Source organism: Hypomesus transpacificus, chromosome 9 (genome assembly GCF_021917145.1).
Source record: "Hypomesus transpacificus isolate Combined female chromosome 9, fHypTra1, whole genome shotgun sequence".
In the NCBI taxonomy this organism is placed as follows: Eukaryota; Metazoa; Chordata; class Actinopteri; order Osmeriformes; family Osmeridae; genus Hypomesus; species Hypomesus transpacificus.
The window spans coordinates 17,827,752-17,847,041 of NC_061068.1; the positions used below are offsets into that span (position 1 = coordinate 17,827,752).

Sequence of the window (19,290 nt, forward strand, 5' to 3'; positions counted from 1 at the left end):
GAGTTTCACTGAATATGCCTGTCTGAGTCCTGTGTATTGCTGTGCTGCCTACAATAGCCACGTAATCCCATAAAACTGCAATCCGACTCCAGAGGTGTTCTGATAGACACACCAGGGCGACACCACCATATCTGAACCTATACAGTCCTTAACACCAATTTACCAGTTTTACACTGTTAGTTTATGGAGGATTATAGGGGCCAAAACGAAATAAACAAATCATTAAATGGTTAAGTACTTGAATAAATAATGAAATAATACAAAGCTTAAATAAATGACTAATTGTATAATTTAATGCCTAATTGACATACAAAATGTATGCATTACATATTAAATGAGACATTAAATGTATAAATGTTACATATATTTGTGTATATATATTTACGCTTTCATGTGTTCACATTTATTTATCCTTTCATTTATCCACGGTGTAACTTGTTGCAGCAAAATAAATCTTTCGGCCCCCCTCAAAAGTCAGGGGGCGGGTTAAAGCCTCTGATTGGTGAATGAACAGTATTACACACCAGGCAGGCTCAACCAGTCGATCAAGCTCTCTTCGATCCAGAGGGATCCTCTATCGCAGTGGTTCCCAACCGTGGTCCTCAGAGACCCCCTGTCCTGCATGTTTTAGATGCTTCCCTGTTACATCACACCTGATTCCAATTAACGGTCATAAGCAGGCTTCTGCAAAGCTGGATAGCGAACCATTCATTTGAATCAGGTGTTGGATCAGGGAAACATCTAAATCATGCAGGACAGGGGGTCCCTCAATCTGCAGCCTCATTATAGGTGTGTGCGATACTGCAAAATGTGGTAGACCAAGTAGTAAATACAGGGCCAGTATTGCCAATACCAATACTGATACTTTTACTTAGAAAAGCAGTTTATCTACTTTCGTGTCGGTGAAAGCAATGTCTCATAATCTATGAAGTAAATGCATCATCAATATGAAAATACAAAATTTGCATTTTCATGATCATTGACTGATTTTTCCTTTAATTAATTGTTCATGATTATGATCATAATAAAACACAGGACAAAGAGTTTTGTCAAAAATACTGAGTCGCGTTACTCCACGTGCACGCCGGCAACAACTCACAGCCTAGCAGGGGAGGGGCAAAGTAAGAGGAGCAGTGTTTGCACAACCACTATGATGTGAAGGGAGTTGTTTACTGAATATAGAGAACAGAAATTGAAACTTAACCATCGATCTCATTACGCCAGTATAAATCAATAGGCTACTGATACCAACGTTGGTATCGATACTATCAATAGCCTACTTGAGATCGATTCGCCCACCCCTATGCTGTACCATCTCGCCGAGGACCGTGAACACATTTTCATTGATGTCTGTGTCAGTCAGGGCCGATATCATTGCTATAATTTCAGTGAAGCTCTCAATATGATGGAAAAAAAGTGAATTGGCAGTTGCCTCCATCTCTTCAGCTACCGCCAACATTTCGACCACTGTAGCATGCAATATTTAATTCATTGAATCTGCTATAGGTGCTGCCGAGGCTTTAACCCCCCCTTGACTTGGTGACTGGTGACAAAAGATTTATTTTGCTGCAGCAAACACTGGATAAATGAAAGTATGAATAAATAAATGTGAACAAATTAAAATGTAAATATATATATATATATATATATATATATAAAAACACACACACGAGTACATGTAACATTTATATATTTAGTGTTTCTTTTAATAATTGTATTATATAGTTATTTATTTATTTTCAATATTTCAAGTATTTTGCAATTCAATTATTTATTTATTTAGTTTTGGCCCTTAGAATCCTCCATACTAGTACACCACGACACGATACGATACTCGCTGTGCAACAGCACATCTATGCACGTTGTATCCATGCGTCGTTGCTAACGTGTGCTGACGTTGTGACGTAGGCTAGCACTGAGTTTCTTTGTTGACAGAAGGCACTCTTTGCCACAAAAACTTGATTACAGCCCAAACCGTGCAACGGAACGTAAATGAAAATACAAACAACTCAATCGCTACCAAGACTAAACTTTTGACACCAACGTTGTCTATGTAGTCCAAATATTGACGGATCCTTAGGGGGCAAAAATAAATAATATATATGTGAGAGAACAATGGTTGTCCCCGCCGAAGGCGTGAGCACACCCAATTATATGTGGCCCCCCGTTTTTAAGGGACCAAAAGTAATTGGACAAATTAATAATCATAAATCAAATTGTCACTTTTAATACTTGGTTGCAAATCCTTTGAAGTCAATGACAGCCTGAAGGCCGGAACCTATAGACATCACCAGATGCTGGGTTTCATTCCTGGTGATGCTCTGCCAGGTCTCTACTGCAACTGTATTCAGTTCCTGCTTGTTCTTGGGGCATTTTACACAGTCTTGTCTTCAGCAAGTGAAATGCGTGCTCAATTGGATTCAGGTCAGGTGATTGACTTGGCCATTGCAGAACATTCCACCTCTTTACCTTAAACTATTTAACTTGCTTTTGCAGTATGCTTCGGGTGATTGTCCATCTGCACTGTGAAGCGCCGTCCAATGGGTTCTGAAGCATTTGGCTGAATATGAGCAGATAATATTGCCCGAAACACTTCAGAATTCAATTGTGCTGCTTTTGTCAGCAGTCATGTCATCCATAAATACAAGGGAACCAATTCCATTGGCCATACATGTCCACGCCATAACACTACCTCCACTATGCTTCACTGATGAGGTGGTTTGCTTTGGATCATGAGCAGTTCCTTCCCTTCTCCATACTCTTCTCATCATTCTGGTACAAGTTGATCTTTGTCTCATCTGTCCATAGGATGTTGTTCCAGAACTGTACAGGCTCTTTTAGATGTGGTCTTCCCGGTGTTTTGGTGTTGCTGAGCTCACCAGTGCGTTATTTCTTTTTAAGAATGTACCAAACAGTTGATTTGGCCACACCTAATGTTTCTGCTATCTCTCTGATGGGTTTCGATACTGATAGTGACAGCTCTTTGGACTTCATATTGAGAGTTGACAGTAACAGATTCCAAACACAAATACCACACTTAAAATGAACTCCAGACCTTTTATTTGCTTCTTGTAAATGAAACAAGGCTGGATGTTAGTTTTCCCCCAGGATCACAATGACTCTTATTGAGAGACTTGTTGCTCTTGTTGGTTTGTTGTAACTATCTTAAAATTATTGTACTCGCTGTTAAATATATTATTGTTGCTTGCTTCTTCCACAGGTACACTTTTGCACTTTTGAGGTTTTTGCTGTTTAATTGTAACTTGTCTAACTACATGCTCTTATTGTTCTTCCCTTTGGGACTTATTTGGTTTCACAATGTATTCTACATGTTTGGATACCCGCAATGTTTGGGGCTATCTTGTTGTTATGATCAAGGACCTATGCATTTTTGTAAAACTCTCTTGGAAGTCGCTTTGGATAAAAGCGTCTGCTAAATGCATAAATGTAAATAACAAGGGAATAACACACACCTGGCCATAGAACAGCTGAACAGCCAATTGTCCAATTACTTTTGGTCCCTTAAAAAGGGGGGGGGGCACATATAACATGTGTTGTAATTCCTACACTGTTCACCTGATTTGGATGTAAATACCCTCAAATTAAAGCTGAAAGTCTGCTCTTAAAGCACATCTTGATTGTTTCATTTCGAATCCATGGTGGTGTACTGAGCCAAAATGATGAAAATTGTGTAAATGTCTAAATATTTATGAACCTGACTGTACATGACTACACAGATACACATAAACACACATACAACACTACACAGAAACACACTCACATACCTTGTATCCTGACACGGCTGACTCGTTGTGCAGGGCCCGGACGGGGTCCCAGCGCACTGTCACCCAGGATCCCTCGGTTTTCCAGGACACATTGCCTGGAGGCCGGTTAGGGGCTGCAAATACACACAGGTCATCCATGACGTTGAGCTACAAGGATGAAACAACCTGATTTTGGATTGGCGAGAATCAACCCAAGCACTCCTTCTACAGTCATGGCTACATCCCTCAGGAACGTTCCCAATACGCTTATGGACCAGTGGAGGCTTCTCAGAGGAGGAAGGTGAGGACTGTCATCCTCAGGGAAATTTCATAAAATATAAGTAGTGACAAAAAGAAGATAAAACTAAACTTTAAATACGTTATTTTGTCACCAAATGTTATAAAAAAAAACTGTTTTGCAAAGAAGGGCTAAAGTAACTCAACAGCACAGTGGTAGCACCATGGTGCAGCCAGAGGACAGCTAGCCTCCGCTCTCCTCTGGTTATATTGACTTCAATACAAAACTTTGGAGACTGGTGGACTAACCCCCTTCCATAGACACACATGGTATTTATGACCAAGATACAACCAATCAATGCTTATACAGTATGTGTTCACATGCTGTCCATCCAATCATAAAATAGGATCTACAGAGCATTATTGGGACACGCCATGGGTTGTTTTTCTTCCTGTCCTACCCAGTTTTTTGAGTCTCCAGCCACCATTGGTGTGGAAATGCACGAAGGTCCATCGTAGGCTGTAAGGAGAACTCATTTGGAAATGTATCTGTTACTAAGGTTGTTTTTAGTTGGTTACTGGTAATATATTTTCACAATACTGTCAACTTCTTTCAGGGAGGGGTCTGCTGGAATTACATAAAATACAGTGTCTTGTGCGCTCGAGAATCTATTTACACCCTAAAGCCCAACTGACAGAGGAACTGCAATGTGCTCTCCCGCTCCCAGGAGTGGTGTGACCCTACGGGGGCCCTTGGCTGAAAGGGTTCTTCCTGTTTTTCTCAGGAAGAGTGACACTGCATGGGCTGTGCTCACGTCATTGAGACAAATCACTACTCCATTCCAGTATGGATCATACTGTGATAGTGGTGTGAGGATAAAGTACTCTGCTGTTAGTGGTGTGAGGAAAAAGTACTCTGGTAATAGTGATGTGTGAGGGTACATACGAGGTCTCTTGGTGGTGACTGTGGCCCGAGGCGAGGCTGGCCCCGTCCCAGCGCTGTTGTAGGCCAGCACAGCAACATGGTAGCGGGTGCTGGGCCTGAGCCCCGCCACACGGGCTGTCATCTCCAGCCCCGCCGTCCGCACTCGGTCAGCCGCCGCCTCCCTCTCATGCTGCCTCCAGTATCGAATCTGTGTGCATCCATACACACGCACACATATACACGCATGTACGCACACACATACGCACACACATGCACGCATGCACACACACATACACAGTTTGCACAAAAGTTAACTGATCTTCTATTCCACATCCATAATCTTATAAAATGCACTTTTGATTTGACGTGCCCTAAGATAGACCCCTAATATATTGATCAACTTCCTATGAAGCTCCCTATTACAGCTTTTTACTAGGGCTGTGAAATGATTAAAACATTTTATCAAATTAATCACAGGTTTCTGTGGATTAATCATGATTAATTACATATATTACCGATTTTCCGAATTTTTGTCATTAGTGTGCGTCTTTGATTTTGCGTGTGCTCAAGCACTCCTAATATTTTTTAAATATTTTCTTAAATATATTGTTTATTATCATTTGATGCTGGTAGTTCATGAAGGGACATCCTTAGTTTTTTCATTCAATATTTTGCATAATAATACATAAATGTATTAATTGTTATCCAGTGAAATTAGGGATTTATATTAGCAAGGGGGTTTAAATTTAGCCTGGCTGCCAGCCCAACTTCTCCCCGCCCCAAAACAAATTTGGTCGGAAAGTTGGGTCTGGAGGGTCTCGTATTGGGGACCAACTACAGAAAACCAGAATCTGGGCGAACCAATGAAATTGCCAGGGCGGGCTTTATACGATGATGGACAGATGATCAACAGTAACGTAATCACCCACGTCACAAAAGAGCGCTTAAGTTGAATTCGTTTTGAACAAACATGGCTACCGCTGGAGATCTGGGATGTTATGATTCTGCCATCGAGTCTGTTTTAGAAGACATCGACAGCGCATTAATTTTAAAAGAGGAACAGAGAGACGCAATCAAGGCATTTGTCGATGGAAAATATGTTTTTGCCGTCCTTCCTATGGGATTCGGTAAAAGTTTAATTTATCAGCTGGCCCCGATGGTCGCGAAGAAGATGGGACACAATGAAAACCCAGTGGCCATTGTGGTTTCTCTTTTTCTTTTGTGGAGTTGTAATCCTAAACGGAGAACTTGTTCATATATGCATTGCCCTTTATTGTTTCGCTCAAAAAAGGTTACCGTGTGAACAAGTACTCCCCCTACCCTTAAATTAATTTTACAACACCGGCAAAAATAGTTTGTATTCATTCTTCAAGCATACTTCAAGTCTGCTTGTAGTTTAGTTCTGTTGACAACAACTATGCGGTGCTTAACATACGTCACATACTCTGTTGCTCTGATTGGTTGTAGATCTATCCAATTGAGCGAAGAGGCTTTTGTTTTCCAGGCTCGTTTGAAACACGCCCTGTAGTCAAAGCTCAACGGAGAGTTCTCAGACTTATATTCTGACTAGAATTATGAGTATGACAACGTCAGGCTAGTTTAAATTTAGCACTTTTGCAAGGCACTGTATTCATGTCAAATTCTCATTGGGGGCTGAGCACCCCTAAAGGTCTGATCCTAGAATCGCCCCTGCGACGCACAAGCTTGAGTTTAAATACATTATTTAATGTGACATTGCGTACTGTACATGCAAGTCTTAGCTAAATGACTTAAATGTATGATGCACTTTTCGATCAGTCCTCCTCCGACACCACAACACGATACTTGCCGAGTATAACAGCGCAACAGCTCAAACACAGGCAGGGATACAGTAGCAACGCTAGTGCTAAATAAGTATTCAGCTGCTAGGCTCCATGACGCCGGGTAAGAAGGGCTGGTGAAACTGCTCACCAAAAGAACGAAGGGGCACCCACTTGTCTGGCAGAATAAGACATGTTCGTAGGAACCTAGCGAAACATATCCTAAACTTTCCAAGACTTTTAGCTAGGTTTATAGGTACCTAGCGAAAATTGCCTCAACTTTCCTAGACTTTAAGCTACGGTACTAATGCAGAAGGAAAGCTGATATCGCTGTCTTACTAGAACGTCGTATCTATGCGTTGTTGCTAACGTGTGCTGACATTGTGCACACCCAATGAATTCTAAATTCATCAATTCGCACATGCGCGAGTGCTTGTAAAAAATGCTCGCACTGTCTCAAAAACTGGTCGCAAAATGCGACCATTTGGTTGCAGTCTGGAGCCCTGCCGCAGAGTGTGCATATCACTTTGGTTCCATCTTAGTTTTTTTGGAACACAAACTTTTCATCCAGAAGATTGGGTGGAATTGTGGTTATATTAGGTTAAATGCGTTAAACAAAAATAACGAATTAATCCTGTAATTTAATCATAACGCGTTAACGCATTATTTTTCACAGCCCTACTTTTTACAATCACTTTGACACTAATTTCAGAACCTTGATGTCCTTTTCAAAACTCTAGACACAAAACTCACAACTGATGATCAAAACTTTTTTCAACGCTAACACTGAACTATAATCATCTGTTCAAAATAGCACAACTGATATCTGAAATGTCTGTAATTTCCTTACATTACAATGATGTAATTGTCAATTGACACTACTGCTCAAAATTATAAGTAACTGTTGCATTACTCTTACAATGCATAGTTTTATAGAAACTGACAAACAATATTCCAAGTTTAGAACATGAAAGTTTCAGTATAACATGATTCATTGACAAAATACTCAATTGGTGCAAGCATGATTTCAGGCCCATCCACAATTTACAGCCTTGTACTTGCCCCATACTCTCCCTCTCTCAACTCTATTGAGGATTTTTCTCCACATGGAGGTGGAAGGTGTACGATAGGCACCCTCATGAACAAGTTACCCTTCTCCAGGCCATGGATGAGGCATGCGGCAGACCAGTGTCAGGCCTGGATCCGCCATGCCTGGAGATTCTTTCAGAGATGTTTGTCAAATGAAAATATCTATTGCAATGTGGATGAAAACTTGTTGCCAAATCCACAAGACAGGGTTGATGGAAATGTAAGAGAGTAAGCAATCCTTTGTTTTGCTTTGTTTGTTTTTTGAGCCAAGTGAGGAACACTTCTTTTGTAGCTACTTATGTTTGCTTTGATACAAAAAACAAAGAAATATTGTAATTTGATTGTATTTCATCAAGAAATTTCAGATTTTGCTCAATGATTCCACGGTGTAGTATTCTCTCTTAGTCTATTTATGGTGATGTAGTATCTTATCAAACATGTATCACATATTTGGATGTGTTCAAGCCTTCGGCGAACACAACCATTATTCTCTGTCATATATATTGTATTCTTTATTCTTTATTTTCCCACCCCTAAGGATCCCTCAATATTTGGACTACATAGACAATGCCGGTGTCAAAAGGTTCATCTTGTTAGCGATTGTGTTGCTTGTATTTTTATTTACATTCCGTTGAACGGTTTAGGAGGTTACAACGTGTTTGTGGCAAAAAGTGCCTTGTGTGCACAATGGGAAACTCAGTGCAACCCTACGTCACAACTTCAGCACACGTTAGCTACGACGCATAGATACGACGTGCATAGATGTGCTAGTAAGACTGTTGCACAGCAAGTATTGTATCGTGCCATGGTTTACGATGTCACATTAAATTATGTATTTAAACTCATCGCTTCCAGCACACTTCTTTTGAATTAGCCATTTCCCACTAAATAAATGTGAAGCTTATTTACGTTCTCGGGGTCATATTTTCAGTTAGAAGATTGTACTGTTTGAATCGAAATATCAGTTGTAAAAAGTACAGTTAATAAACTGACCTATCTGCAACTGACGCAAGCAAGCACACCCTACTGTACCCTCTCTAGTTTGTAGTACAATATTTAATGATTGGACAAACAACTACATGGTGAAACTATAGGTAGGCTATCTTGTGTGTGGATAATCTAAGACAGGGGTCCCCAAACAGTTTTCTGCGAGGGCCAGGATATTTTTCCTTTTTTTAATGTGGGGCCGGATTGGTCTGTGACAAAAAATGACATGAGCCATAGTGACTACCAGTATCAGTGCCGGTCCTAGCTCATTGGGCGCATTGGGCGAGTTTATCACTTGCACCCCCCTGGGGCGAAGAAATCTTGTGCGGGCCCCATACCACGCAGACAGTACACGGAACGAGGACCGCTACCTGGCGGGACAAACGACGGAAAATGCTGCACGACACCGTCTCAGCAAGCAGGGGTGCCTGCAGCTGCCTGAGAGGGGGGCAGAGCTGCCCACGTGACATGAAAAAATGCCACCCTGGGCGGCTGCCCGGTCTGCCCGTGCCTAAAACCGCCCCTGACCAGTATTATTGTGGAGATTTTATTATGATTTTAAATGTATTTATTATGCTATATAAGTTTATAATTTTGTTATGCACCGTACATCCATACATATATTTAGCCTATTAAAAGAGCATTATTACCATCGTCATGACCTTTTTTCATTTTCATTTACTTACTTATGCATGTTAATCAGTGTGAACTGATTTTTAAATGTTTATATATATATATATATTTTTCTGTCTGGCATTGTTTAGAGGGCCGGTCCAAATGCGTGGGCGAGCCGTATTCGTCCCGCGAGCCGTAGTTTGGGGACCCCTCATCTAAGTGAATGTTCCTATGGTATTTCATCATAAATTCGTTATATGAACTAATGATTCTACATGCGCAAGGAGTCTTTAAAGATATGAATATACAATGCTATGCTTTGAACATAAGGACAGTCTGTGTTACAAGTAATGACTGTTTCAAGTTTTGTATCTAGAGTTTTGAAAAAGGTTTCAAATCAAGGTTTGAAATAAGTGTCAAAGTGATTGTAAAAAACTATAAATGTCTTGCCCTACCTTGTGGCAACATGCAACAAACATTTATAACTTTATCAGCTTAAGACTCAGACAGGTGATAAAAGAGATGTCAGTCCTCTCATTGATCTAGACATAACGACAACCTGCCCACTTAGATTGTATTACTGTTAGTGTGACCCTACGGAAGTGTAGCAACTCTGGAAGTATAAAGTTATATGAGTGTGTATGTGTGTGTGTAAGTGTATGTGTGCGCATGTGTGTGTGAATATGTGTCTATATGTATGCATGTGTGTGAATGTGTATCTACGCGTGTGTCTCAGTATATGGTTGTGTGTGTTGCGTGTGTGTGTATGTATCTGCACTGTGTGTATGTGTTGTGTGTGTTTGTGTATATGAGTGTGTGTGTGCACAGTGTGTGAGTATGTGTGTGCATATTTATGTGTGTGTATATGATTATGCACTGTGTGATAATGTGTATGTTTGTGTGTGTAAATGGGTGCTCCTGTTGGCTAAGGGCTACCTCGTAGCCCCGCAGGATGCCATGAGAACTGTGGTGGTGAACAGGGTGCCAGGACACCTGGATCTCAAAGGCCGTCAGTGCCGTGGCGTTGATGCTAGATGGTGCCACTGTGGGCTCTGGAGGCAGGAGGGAGAGGCGAGGAGGAGGGAGGATGAAGGAGCGAGGGAGGAGGGAAGGGTAAAGGCAGGGCATGGGCCATGAGTAAGCACAGTAGAGATACGTGCACAAACACACATCACTACTGCACAGTGTGTGATAGGTCCTGAATATCTTATCAGACACTTTCAATAACCACAATAAAAGTATGGTCAAATGTGTAGCTCTTGTCTTTTTTTAGCTCTTTCTAAAAGACTTACCTTCCTCTGCAGAGTGCACTAGGGCCATCTGGCTGAAAGGGCCTTCTCCTTTCCGGTTATAGGCCTTGATCTTCACCTCGAAGGGGCTGTATGGGGACAGGCTCTGGTTGGTGTAAACATAGCGAGAAGACTCCACACTGGGCACACGCACCATTGTCCACGTCTCGGCATCCCGCCTCTTGAAGGCCACGATGTATCCAAAACCATCTCCGTTCTGGTACTCCCGTGCCATTGGCTAGAATTGGATGCATAGAAGAAAATTTTACGAGGATTTAACAGCAGAATGTTTTGTGCAGAATTTAATGTTTCATTAGCATGAAAGTTTAACACCATACATACATCAAACACAACCAAACACAATACAACACAACACATTACAACACAACGGCAAAACAAATTCCTTATGCCGATGATCCCACACACTCACAGTCCAAGTGATGATGAGTTCGTTGCGGTCTCCTCCGCCTCCTCCTAGGCCACTAGGGGCTACTGTGGGAGCTAGAAAAGCAGATGCATCACAACAAGAGAGTCACACAAGCACTTTACCAAAGGAAACTGCTACAAACATCTAAATTCTCTAGTACAAGCTAGTATCTGAATTCTCCTTAGTACCAATTAGCATCTGAATTATCTCTAGCACACGCTAGCATCTGAATTATCTCTAGCACACTATACAGTGGACATTTAGTCTCCAACACTGACATGTCTGTCTAATTTCAGGAGTGGATAACTTGAACATCTTTATAATTTTAACTAATGCTGAGTACACACCAAAATCTTATAAAAATCTTTTAAGATTTTCAAAATGTGAGAAACATGAGGAGAAAAAAATCCTAGATTTAACCTTTTTGCTCCTAGTGTGTGGTGTTTGTCCTCGGGGTTACCCCCACATATCAGGATTTCTGATCGTAAATATTCAATATTCACGGTTCACGATCGGGGAGGCTCCAACGTTCTTCCGAGCAAGTTCGGTCACTCTTAACACACCTCACACCAAGGGAAAATCTGATAAAATAATCTGTAGATAATCGGGACATAACCTAGGATTGTCGGGACATTACCTAGAATTGTCGGAAGGGGGAAATTGGCCCAAAATCAGCCCGATTATCTTGTGGTGTGTACCCAGCATAAAGTAATTGAGAGTTGCCTGTTGCTTGTTGTGATCCATTTCCATAGTTTCAGTGTTATTCGTGTTTTTGTTTAAGTGATAATTGTTGAATTGTGGGAGTAGCATAAACTACTACATCTGGGTAATCCTCATTGGTCCTACTACAGCTGGCTAATCATCACTGGTTAGCTTCCCTGATCCCACTACACCTGGGTAATCATCACGGGTCCCACTATACCTGAGGAAGGCATACAGCCAGGTTCCCTAGGTGAGACATTTTTCTCCTCGTTCTGTCTTCACCTACTCACAAGGCAGACAATCACCTATATTGTTGCCACAGTCTTTGACCATAATTTTGTATCTTTCTTATCTATTTTTGTATCGTTCTCTTCTTACCCCCTCAGAACAACCTTATCTGCCTACGTGCTACTAGGCCAGCTTTGTTATCTCCACCTGCTCCAGTCTCTGCCGCCCTGTAGAACAGTTTCAAGCAGCAGAGGAGAAATGGAGGACAACCTTGTATCCTTTACTCGTCTCACATTCTGTTTTTTCTTTTCAATTTCAGTTACTGACGAAAGCATACACTGTAACCACTGGTTTTCTTCAGGGTTTAGTCATTGGACCCTTGTTGTTATCTCTTTAGACCAAAGCCCTTGGTTCTGTATATTTTGGCATATACAGGACACTGCCGCCTTGAGGTGCTAAAGGTAATTCTCTGCCTTCCAATGCTGCTCAGATTTAAGACATGGGTGCATACATTATAGGCATATATTTATTGCAGATTATCATGCCGTGTACTACCAAGCCTCCCTCTAGTGGCCTATATGGAGATGTGATTCATCCTGTACTACCCAGCCTCCCCCTAGTGGTCTACAGCAGTGGCCAAAAGTATTGGGAGCGACATACATTTTGTGTTTGCAAAGGTTGCTGGGCATTGGCATAAAATGACTGCTAACATAATTTCCGTAAGTCACATCATCAGCACAGGTGAAAGTGTGAAATGAAGCTTAGCGCAAGTTCTGTCAGGTAAGACCGATCCCTGCACTCGGGCATACCCGATAATGTTTCACTACTTACTCCCCCCTCTAAGAACGCTCTTCTTTCCCTCTTTCCTATGTCAGGCTGTCATCTGCGTTTCAGTTTGATTAGCGCTCCCGTCTATCAATTAACGCTGTCAATTCTTCCTCGTAGCTGTCAGCCTATCACTATGATCCGTTGCCTTTAATACAATTCTCTCCCTGTTTAGTTTGTCCATGCTATCAATGCGCGACCCTCCACCTCCCTGTCGCCACCCAGTGCCTTGTCTCTGTTCTTCGACTCCTCTGGCTGAGTCGTCGGCTGCCGCCACCACTGGACTCCATGCCGCCACCACTGGACTCCATGGGGGATTCTTCTTCGGATGTTGGGCAGGCGCCCTTTGATCAATAATTCCCCATGAGGTCTAAGCTCCAAACACTTGTAGTACATTTATCATTCGGTAAATAAACATCCCTTTACTCATCCCAGGTCTCTCCTGATTTAACTAGTTCTAGCCAGGTGAAATCACTCATCATCCTGATTGGATTTTAAGAGCAGATTGACTGCTGTAAAAGAGTCCCCTATTTGCATATATTGAAAATGTTCTTCCCAAAAAAGCAAAAAAATAAATGTGCCTTATTGTATTCCAGTATTCTATAGAAACATGTGAAAACATTTTCCTCAAATACTGAACCAGCAAACTTTGCAAAACACAACATTTTTCATTGCCAAAACTTATGGCCATGACTGTATATGGAGGTGTGCTTGACCCTGTGACCTGTGCCCTCAGACCTGCTTGCTGGGTGCGGACGGTGTGAGAGGCCATGCTGGGCTCGCCGCTTCCCAGGATGTTGCTGGCAATGACGTGGAACTCATAGTCCATCCAGGGCAGCAGACCAATCACACGAGCCGACTCTGCGTTTCCCTCGATGTTGGTTGGCTCTGAGAGGACAAACTGGTAGTAAGGTAAATTTGGTATTTTTAAGATGTCAAAGATCCAAGTCCAATCACAGTAGCACACTCACCTGTCCTCATCCTCTTCCATCCTGATGTGAGGGCGGAACGGCCCATAATGACGTACTTGCCGATGGGGCTGTGATTGTCATAGCCACGACTCCAACGGAGTTCTACCGACGTGTCTGCCACGTTCTTCACAATCAAACCACCAGGAGGGCCTGGGGGGCCTGGTCAGCCCACAGATTAGAACCATCGTACAGATTTATGTCACAGGAAACTAAAACATGATCATTCTCATACAAATATGCCTGTCAAAGGTGCCTATCATGACTATAACTGAACCTAATTTGCCCTTTGGGGACAATGGACACTATGGGGATAGTATACCCACGTAATTTGTACAATGCATAGAAAAGTGCAGTTTAAAACAGTTGCCTTGCCATTGGCTTCACATTTAAACTGTCTCATCAGTTCTAACAGTCATTAAAATCAACCCTTCATCAAGATGATCCTTTCCTTAATGCTTTAAGCCTGTGTGAAATAAAATACAAGTAAAACATTGAGTCATTTCTTAACTAGCTGCTGCTCTGGTACCTTGTATTTCCCACTGCTAAGGCATTGATGTGATAGCAATCCGAGTACAATAATCAGCCGTAGCCTTGCTCAAAAAATAGAGCTAGTCATAATGCTACATGCTACAAGCAGCATGTTGGAGCTGTGGTGTCTCCTGGACCTACCTCGGATGACCAGTTTAGCAGAGGCAGAGGCACTGTCCACTACGGTTTGGGCTGTGCAGGAGTAGAGGCCTGCTTGGCCAAGCTGACCATTCACTATCAACAGGTCTCCTATCGTCTCCTTCTGTGTGTGAGAGAGAGGATGAGATAGTGACTAAGATAGAAAGATAAATAGGTAGACAGAAGTTCCATAGGGAAGGGTAGACCAAGGGTGGGCATTATAAATAAAAAGGAGGAAGAGAGAAAAAAGAGATAGGTATTCCTATCATTTGACAGCTCATAAGATAGCATTTTTATCCAAGCTAACTTTGAACATTTATCTAATTATAAAATTTGAGTGAAAGCACTAACTACCCATTTAAGGATGGTTGGGCTTCAAAAAGTCCCAGCCATGGAAAATATCACCTTTAAAGGCAGGGTAGGTGATGTTGTTGATAAGCATTTTTTACATTTACTGAAATAACTAAAGAATCTAAAGGGTTGACCATAAATAAAAAAATAAATAAATCCAATATCTGTGGGCGTTGAAGACTGTAATAAACACGTTCAATAATTAAGGTCGGACCGGCACTAAATATTGGATGGCATTCTGACTGAATCCATTGATTGAACGGGATACTTCAGTCTGTCTGCCACCCGGCAGTAGTCAGGCAAGACAGTTCATGTGTTTTGAAGGAATGGCTTTTAAGGGAGGGGGTGGGATATTTTGGTTTGAATCCTTTCAAACTAGCAAAAATTGCTATGTTTGCAAATCTTACCTATCCTAACTTTAATACAAGCAGCCATAAAGATGTTGAGACAGTTGTGAGTCTCACAGTTTGTGAAACAGGCTCTAAAATGTATATTATCTTCTCGTGAAATAATTGTTTTAGTCAGTACAGGGAGATCATCACTTCATAACTTGCTTCTGTCCAATCTTCAATGGTCTTTCAATAACTAAGTCGCAGAAAAATGTACGTCTATAACTACCCCCTTTTTTCATATTGGTACAGTCCATTATGAACTGACTCACTCCCTCTATGCGTTGGTAGGGCCCGGAAGGGTCCTCCAGGTCCAGTAGGGCTCCATTCAGGGCCCAGGTGAAGGTCAGGTCCATGGTAGGGTCGTGCGAGGCATGGCACTGCAGGGTAACATTGTCCCCCTGGTTAATGTCAGCATTGGAAGGGGCCAGGGTGATCTTAGTGGCGTCTGGGGAGTGGGTGAGAAAAAGAGAACTGATTGAAAGGATAAGAGAGAAACAAAGAATAGGGAATAGAGACACTGTCGGACAATTACAGGAAGAGAGGGAGAGTGAGAGAAGAAGAGGTGAAGATGGGTTAGGGTAGGGGGAGGAAGTGGAGATGAGTGGCTAAGCAAGTACCTACCTCTGACAGACAGGTGTCCAGTGCTATTGGCTTTCCCCAGGTAGTTCTCAGCAAAGCAGGTGTACTTTCCCTCGTCGGCACGGCTAATGTTGTGAATCCACAGTTGCCCATTTGGAGTCACTGTCACTCTGAGAAAGAACGTTTGAGAATGAAGACTGGAATTCATGACAGTCATTTTGTGGCTAATTATATCTGGCAAGCTCATTCTGACTTACTCCATCTTTTTAACTCTATCTGGGTAACTCTACAAACTTTACCTGACAAACTCTATCCGACTTATCTAGAAAACTATCTGGCTAACTAGCTAACTCTATCTGGTTTACCCTGACCCTGCTACATAATGTTTCAACAAGGCTTTGTAGGAAGACATTGTTTCTTCATTGTTTTTAAGTGAGGAAACATGAAATGTGTCTGTGGTGTTTTAAATTGAATTGATCGACCTGTTAGCTGTGTGACAACACTGTGTTAAGTACTTAGTCTTTGGTGTGAAAATATAGTGTTGACAGATGATATTGTTGCACAACAAAGTTCTGTCTCAGGAGGTTGATAAATATAATCAAACTTTCAATTCACCATGGCTAACAGAGACATTTTTCAAATGTACTTGTTTTTGTTTGTTGGTGAAACATCCTTAATGCTTTTACATTTGCTTCTGAAGGGGGATCATCAAGAAAGTATAATGTTACACACCTTCCCTTCAGATAAAATATCTTAGACCTTATTTTACTGACAGTTCAACAATGCTTGGAAACAGACACACACAGCTACGTCGGCAATATCAGCAATATTCCGATAGGACACTGGTTGTGGGTTTGATGTTTTCCTTTGTGATATTACATTTTCTGTGAATCAAACCCTCCATACACTGATGTTATGGTTTGTAATTGCATTGTTGAAGTGTGTGTGTGTGTGTGTGTGTGTTTGGTATGATACGGTAAGTGTGTGTGAGTGTGAGAGTGTGTGTGTGGTAAAGTGTGGTGTGCATGTGTGTGGTATGATGTGGTGTGTGTGTGTCACTGTGTTGTCAAGTGTGGTGTGTGTGCGTGGTATTTGGTGTGAGTGGTATGGTGTGTGGGGTATGATGCGGTGCGTGTGTGTTTATGTTTACCTGCTGCTGTTGGTGAGCAGCTCCGTGCCTCTGCTCCAGAACAGCGTGGGCTTGGGGGCGGCGCGCGGCCTGCACTCCATCATCACCTGGCCCCCTCTGGCTGCCGGCACAAGCTTTCTCACCGGGTGGCGTCTGAAGTCTGGGGCCTGGACTGGAGGCAGGACCGGAGATGAGAAGGAGGGGAGAGGAGAAAATGGGAGAAGAGAGGAGGAGAAGAGGATGAGGAGAGAGGAGTGAGACAAAGGAAAAGGAGAACAGAAGAAAAGAGAGGATGAGGAGAGAAGAAGAGAGGAGAGGAGGAAAGGTATGGAGACAGTAAAGCGGAAGGAATTGAAGAAAGAAGGGATTGGAAGATTTTAAGATGAAGGGAGGGAAAGGAATGAAATAGAGAGAAAAATAAGATTGAGTGAAATTAATTAAACGTAGTGAGAATGAAGGAAAACAGAAAATAAGCAATTTCTTGAACTAATAAAGCAGAATTCAATTAAAACCATTTAGCCAAAGAAATTATATATATTGTTCCAAATTCGATTGATTCTCTGCTGGGTGTGAACTTTTACCTTGCACCCTGAGCTCGGCGTTGGAGAAGATGGTGCCATGTTTGTTCTCAGCAACACACTGGTACATCCCAGTATCCTCTAGGGACAGGCTGAGGATTTTCAGACGACCTCCGTTGACCTCCACTCTGTCCTGGAGTGGAAGGGAAGGGGAGGGTAAAGGATAAAGAGAGGAGACAGAGAAAAATTGAAAGAAGTCAGGATTGTAACATAGGTACACAACTGTGATAAGGCGCAGTCAACAATGTAAGAGGAGAAAAGGAACAGGACATCAACATTCTCTGAAGTTCTCTCAGAGGACTCAGAGGAGCTAGAAGATCCTCTCCAATTGTGTGCAATTGTTTCACTTTTATCTGCTTATTAAAAAGTAGTTTTTCATTCCTGGTACCTGCAATCACAAGATCAGAATCTACAGATTCCACAACAATCCTGATTTGTACTGATTTGAAGAGACTTTAGTTATACCTGTTTATAGCTGTCTACCTATAGTCAGGTCCATAAATATTTGGACATTGACAACATTTTCATAATTTTGGCTCTGTACACCACCACAATGGATTTGAAATGAAACAATCAATGTATGCTTTAAATGCAGACCTTAATCGTCACTTTTAGTACTTGGTTGCAAATCCTTTGCAGTCAATGACAGCCTGAAGTCTGGAACTCATAGACATCACCAGACGCTTGGTTTCGCCATTGCAGAACATTCCAGTTCTTTGTCTTGAAAAACTCTTTGGTTGCTTTTGCAGTATGCTTTGGGTCATTGTCCATCTGCACTGTGAAGCGCAGTTAATATTGCCCGAAACACAGAATTCATTATGCTGCTTTTGTCAGCAGTCACATCATCAATAAATACAAGGGAACCAGTTCCATTGGCAACCATACATGCCCACGCCATAACACTACCTCCACCATGCTTCACTGATGAGGTGGTAAGCTTTGGATCATGAGCAATTCCTTCCCTTCTCCATACTCTTCTCTTCCCATCATTCAAGATCAAGTTTATCTTTGTCTCATCTGTCCATAGGATGTTGTTCCAGAATTGTACAGGCTCTTTTAGATGTTTTTTGGCAAACTATAATCTGGTTATCCTGTTTTTGAGGCTCACCAATGGTTTACATCTTGTGGTGAACCCTCTGTTTTTACGCTGGTGAAGTATTCTCTTGATTGTTGACTTTGACATAGATACGCCTACCTCCTGGAGAGTGTCTTGATCTGGGCTGCATTTCCAGAAAGCGTCGTAGCTAAAGAGGCACTTGAAAATCCTCGTAAATTAACGAGAGCTCCAGACCAGTCGTAGACGCTAAGTGTATCGTAGCACAGAGACTCAGTGGAGACACACGTAGGCCGACCATGAAAATTACATTAGACTAATGCTGAAAGTTACTTCCAATGGAAAATACGATTATTTTGGTTCTCTTTTTACACCAGTTACGATGGAACTGGGATATTTGTTAGTGAAACATCGAAATTCAAGTGCCTACAAAATATCTGAATCCGGTTTATTCTCAAGTAAATTTAGGTTACACATAGAGGCGTCGTTAGACCCTTTGTACTGGGGCATGTGTCCCAGTTTAAATCAGCTGTGCCCCAGTAAAATCTAAAGTTTGAGTTGTAACTATTTACTTCATTAGTCAGTGCATTAATTTAGATTGATAATCCAGAAAAAATGAACACAGTATCCCAATCAACGCCAGGGGGGTATTCCAGAAAGCAGGTTATGCAACATAACTGGGT

The 19,290-nt window shown here is 41.9% G+C and overlaps 1 protein-coding gene across 1 annotated transcript in view; it reads right to left on the reverse strand.

Moving 5' to 3' along the window:
* cntn2 (contactin 2) overlaps positions 1-19,290 on the reverse strand; it is a 79,989-nt gene that overhangs the window by 12,694 nt on the left and 48,005 nt on the right. The window contains exons 10-21 of the mRNA XM_047024585.1: positions 17,557-17,686; positions 16,997-17,147; positions 15,889-16,016; positions 15,537-15,712; positions 14,528-14,648; positions 13,859-14,017; positions 13,626-13,775; positions 11,136-11,206; positions 10,709-10,943; positions 10,353-10,468; positions 4,948-5,134; positions 3,786-3,898 (exon numbers count right to left, since the gene is read on the reverse strand). Coding sequence (XP_046880541.1) covers positions 3,786-3,898; positions 4,948-5,134; positions 10,353-10,468; positions 10,709-10,943; positions 11,136-11,206; positions 13,626-13,775; positions 13,859-14,017; positions 14,528-14,648; positions 15,537-15,712; positions 15,889-16,016; positions 16,997-17,147; positions 17,557-17,686 — 1,737 coding nt within the window. The remainder of the gene's footprint in view (positions 1-3,785; positions 3,899-4,947; positions 5,135-10,352; positions 10,469-10,708; positions 10,944-11,135; positions 11,207-13,625; positions 13,776-13,858; positions 14,018-14,527; positions 14,649-15,536; positions 15,713-15,888; positions 16,017-16,996; positions 17,148-17,556; positions 17,687-19,290) is intronic.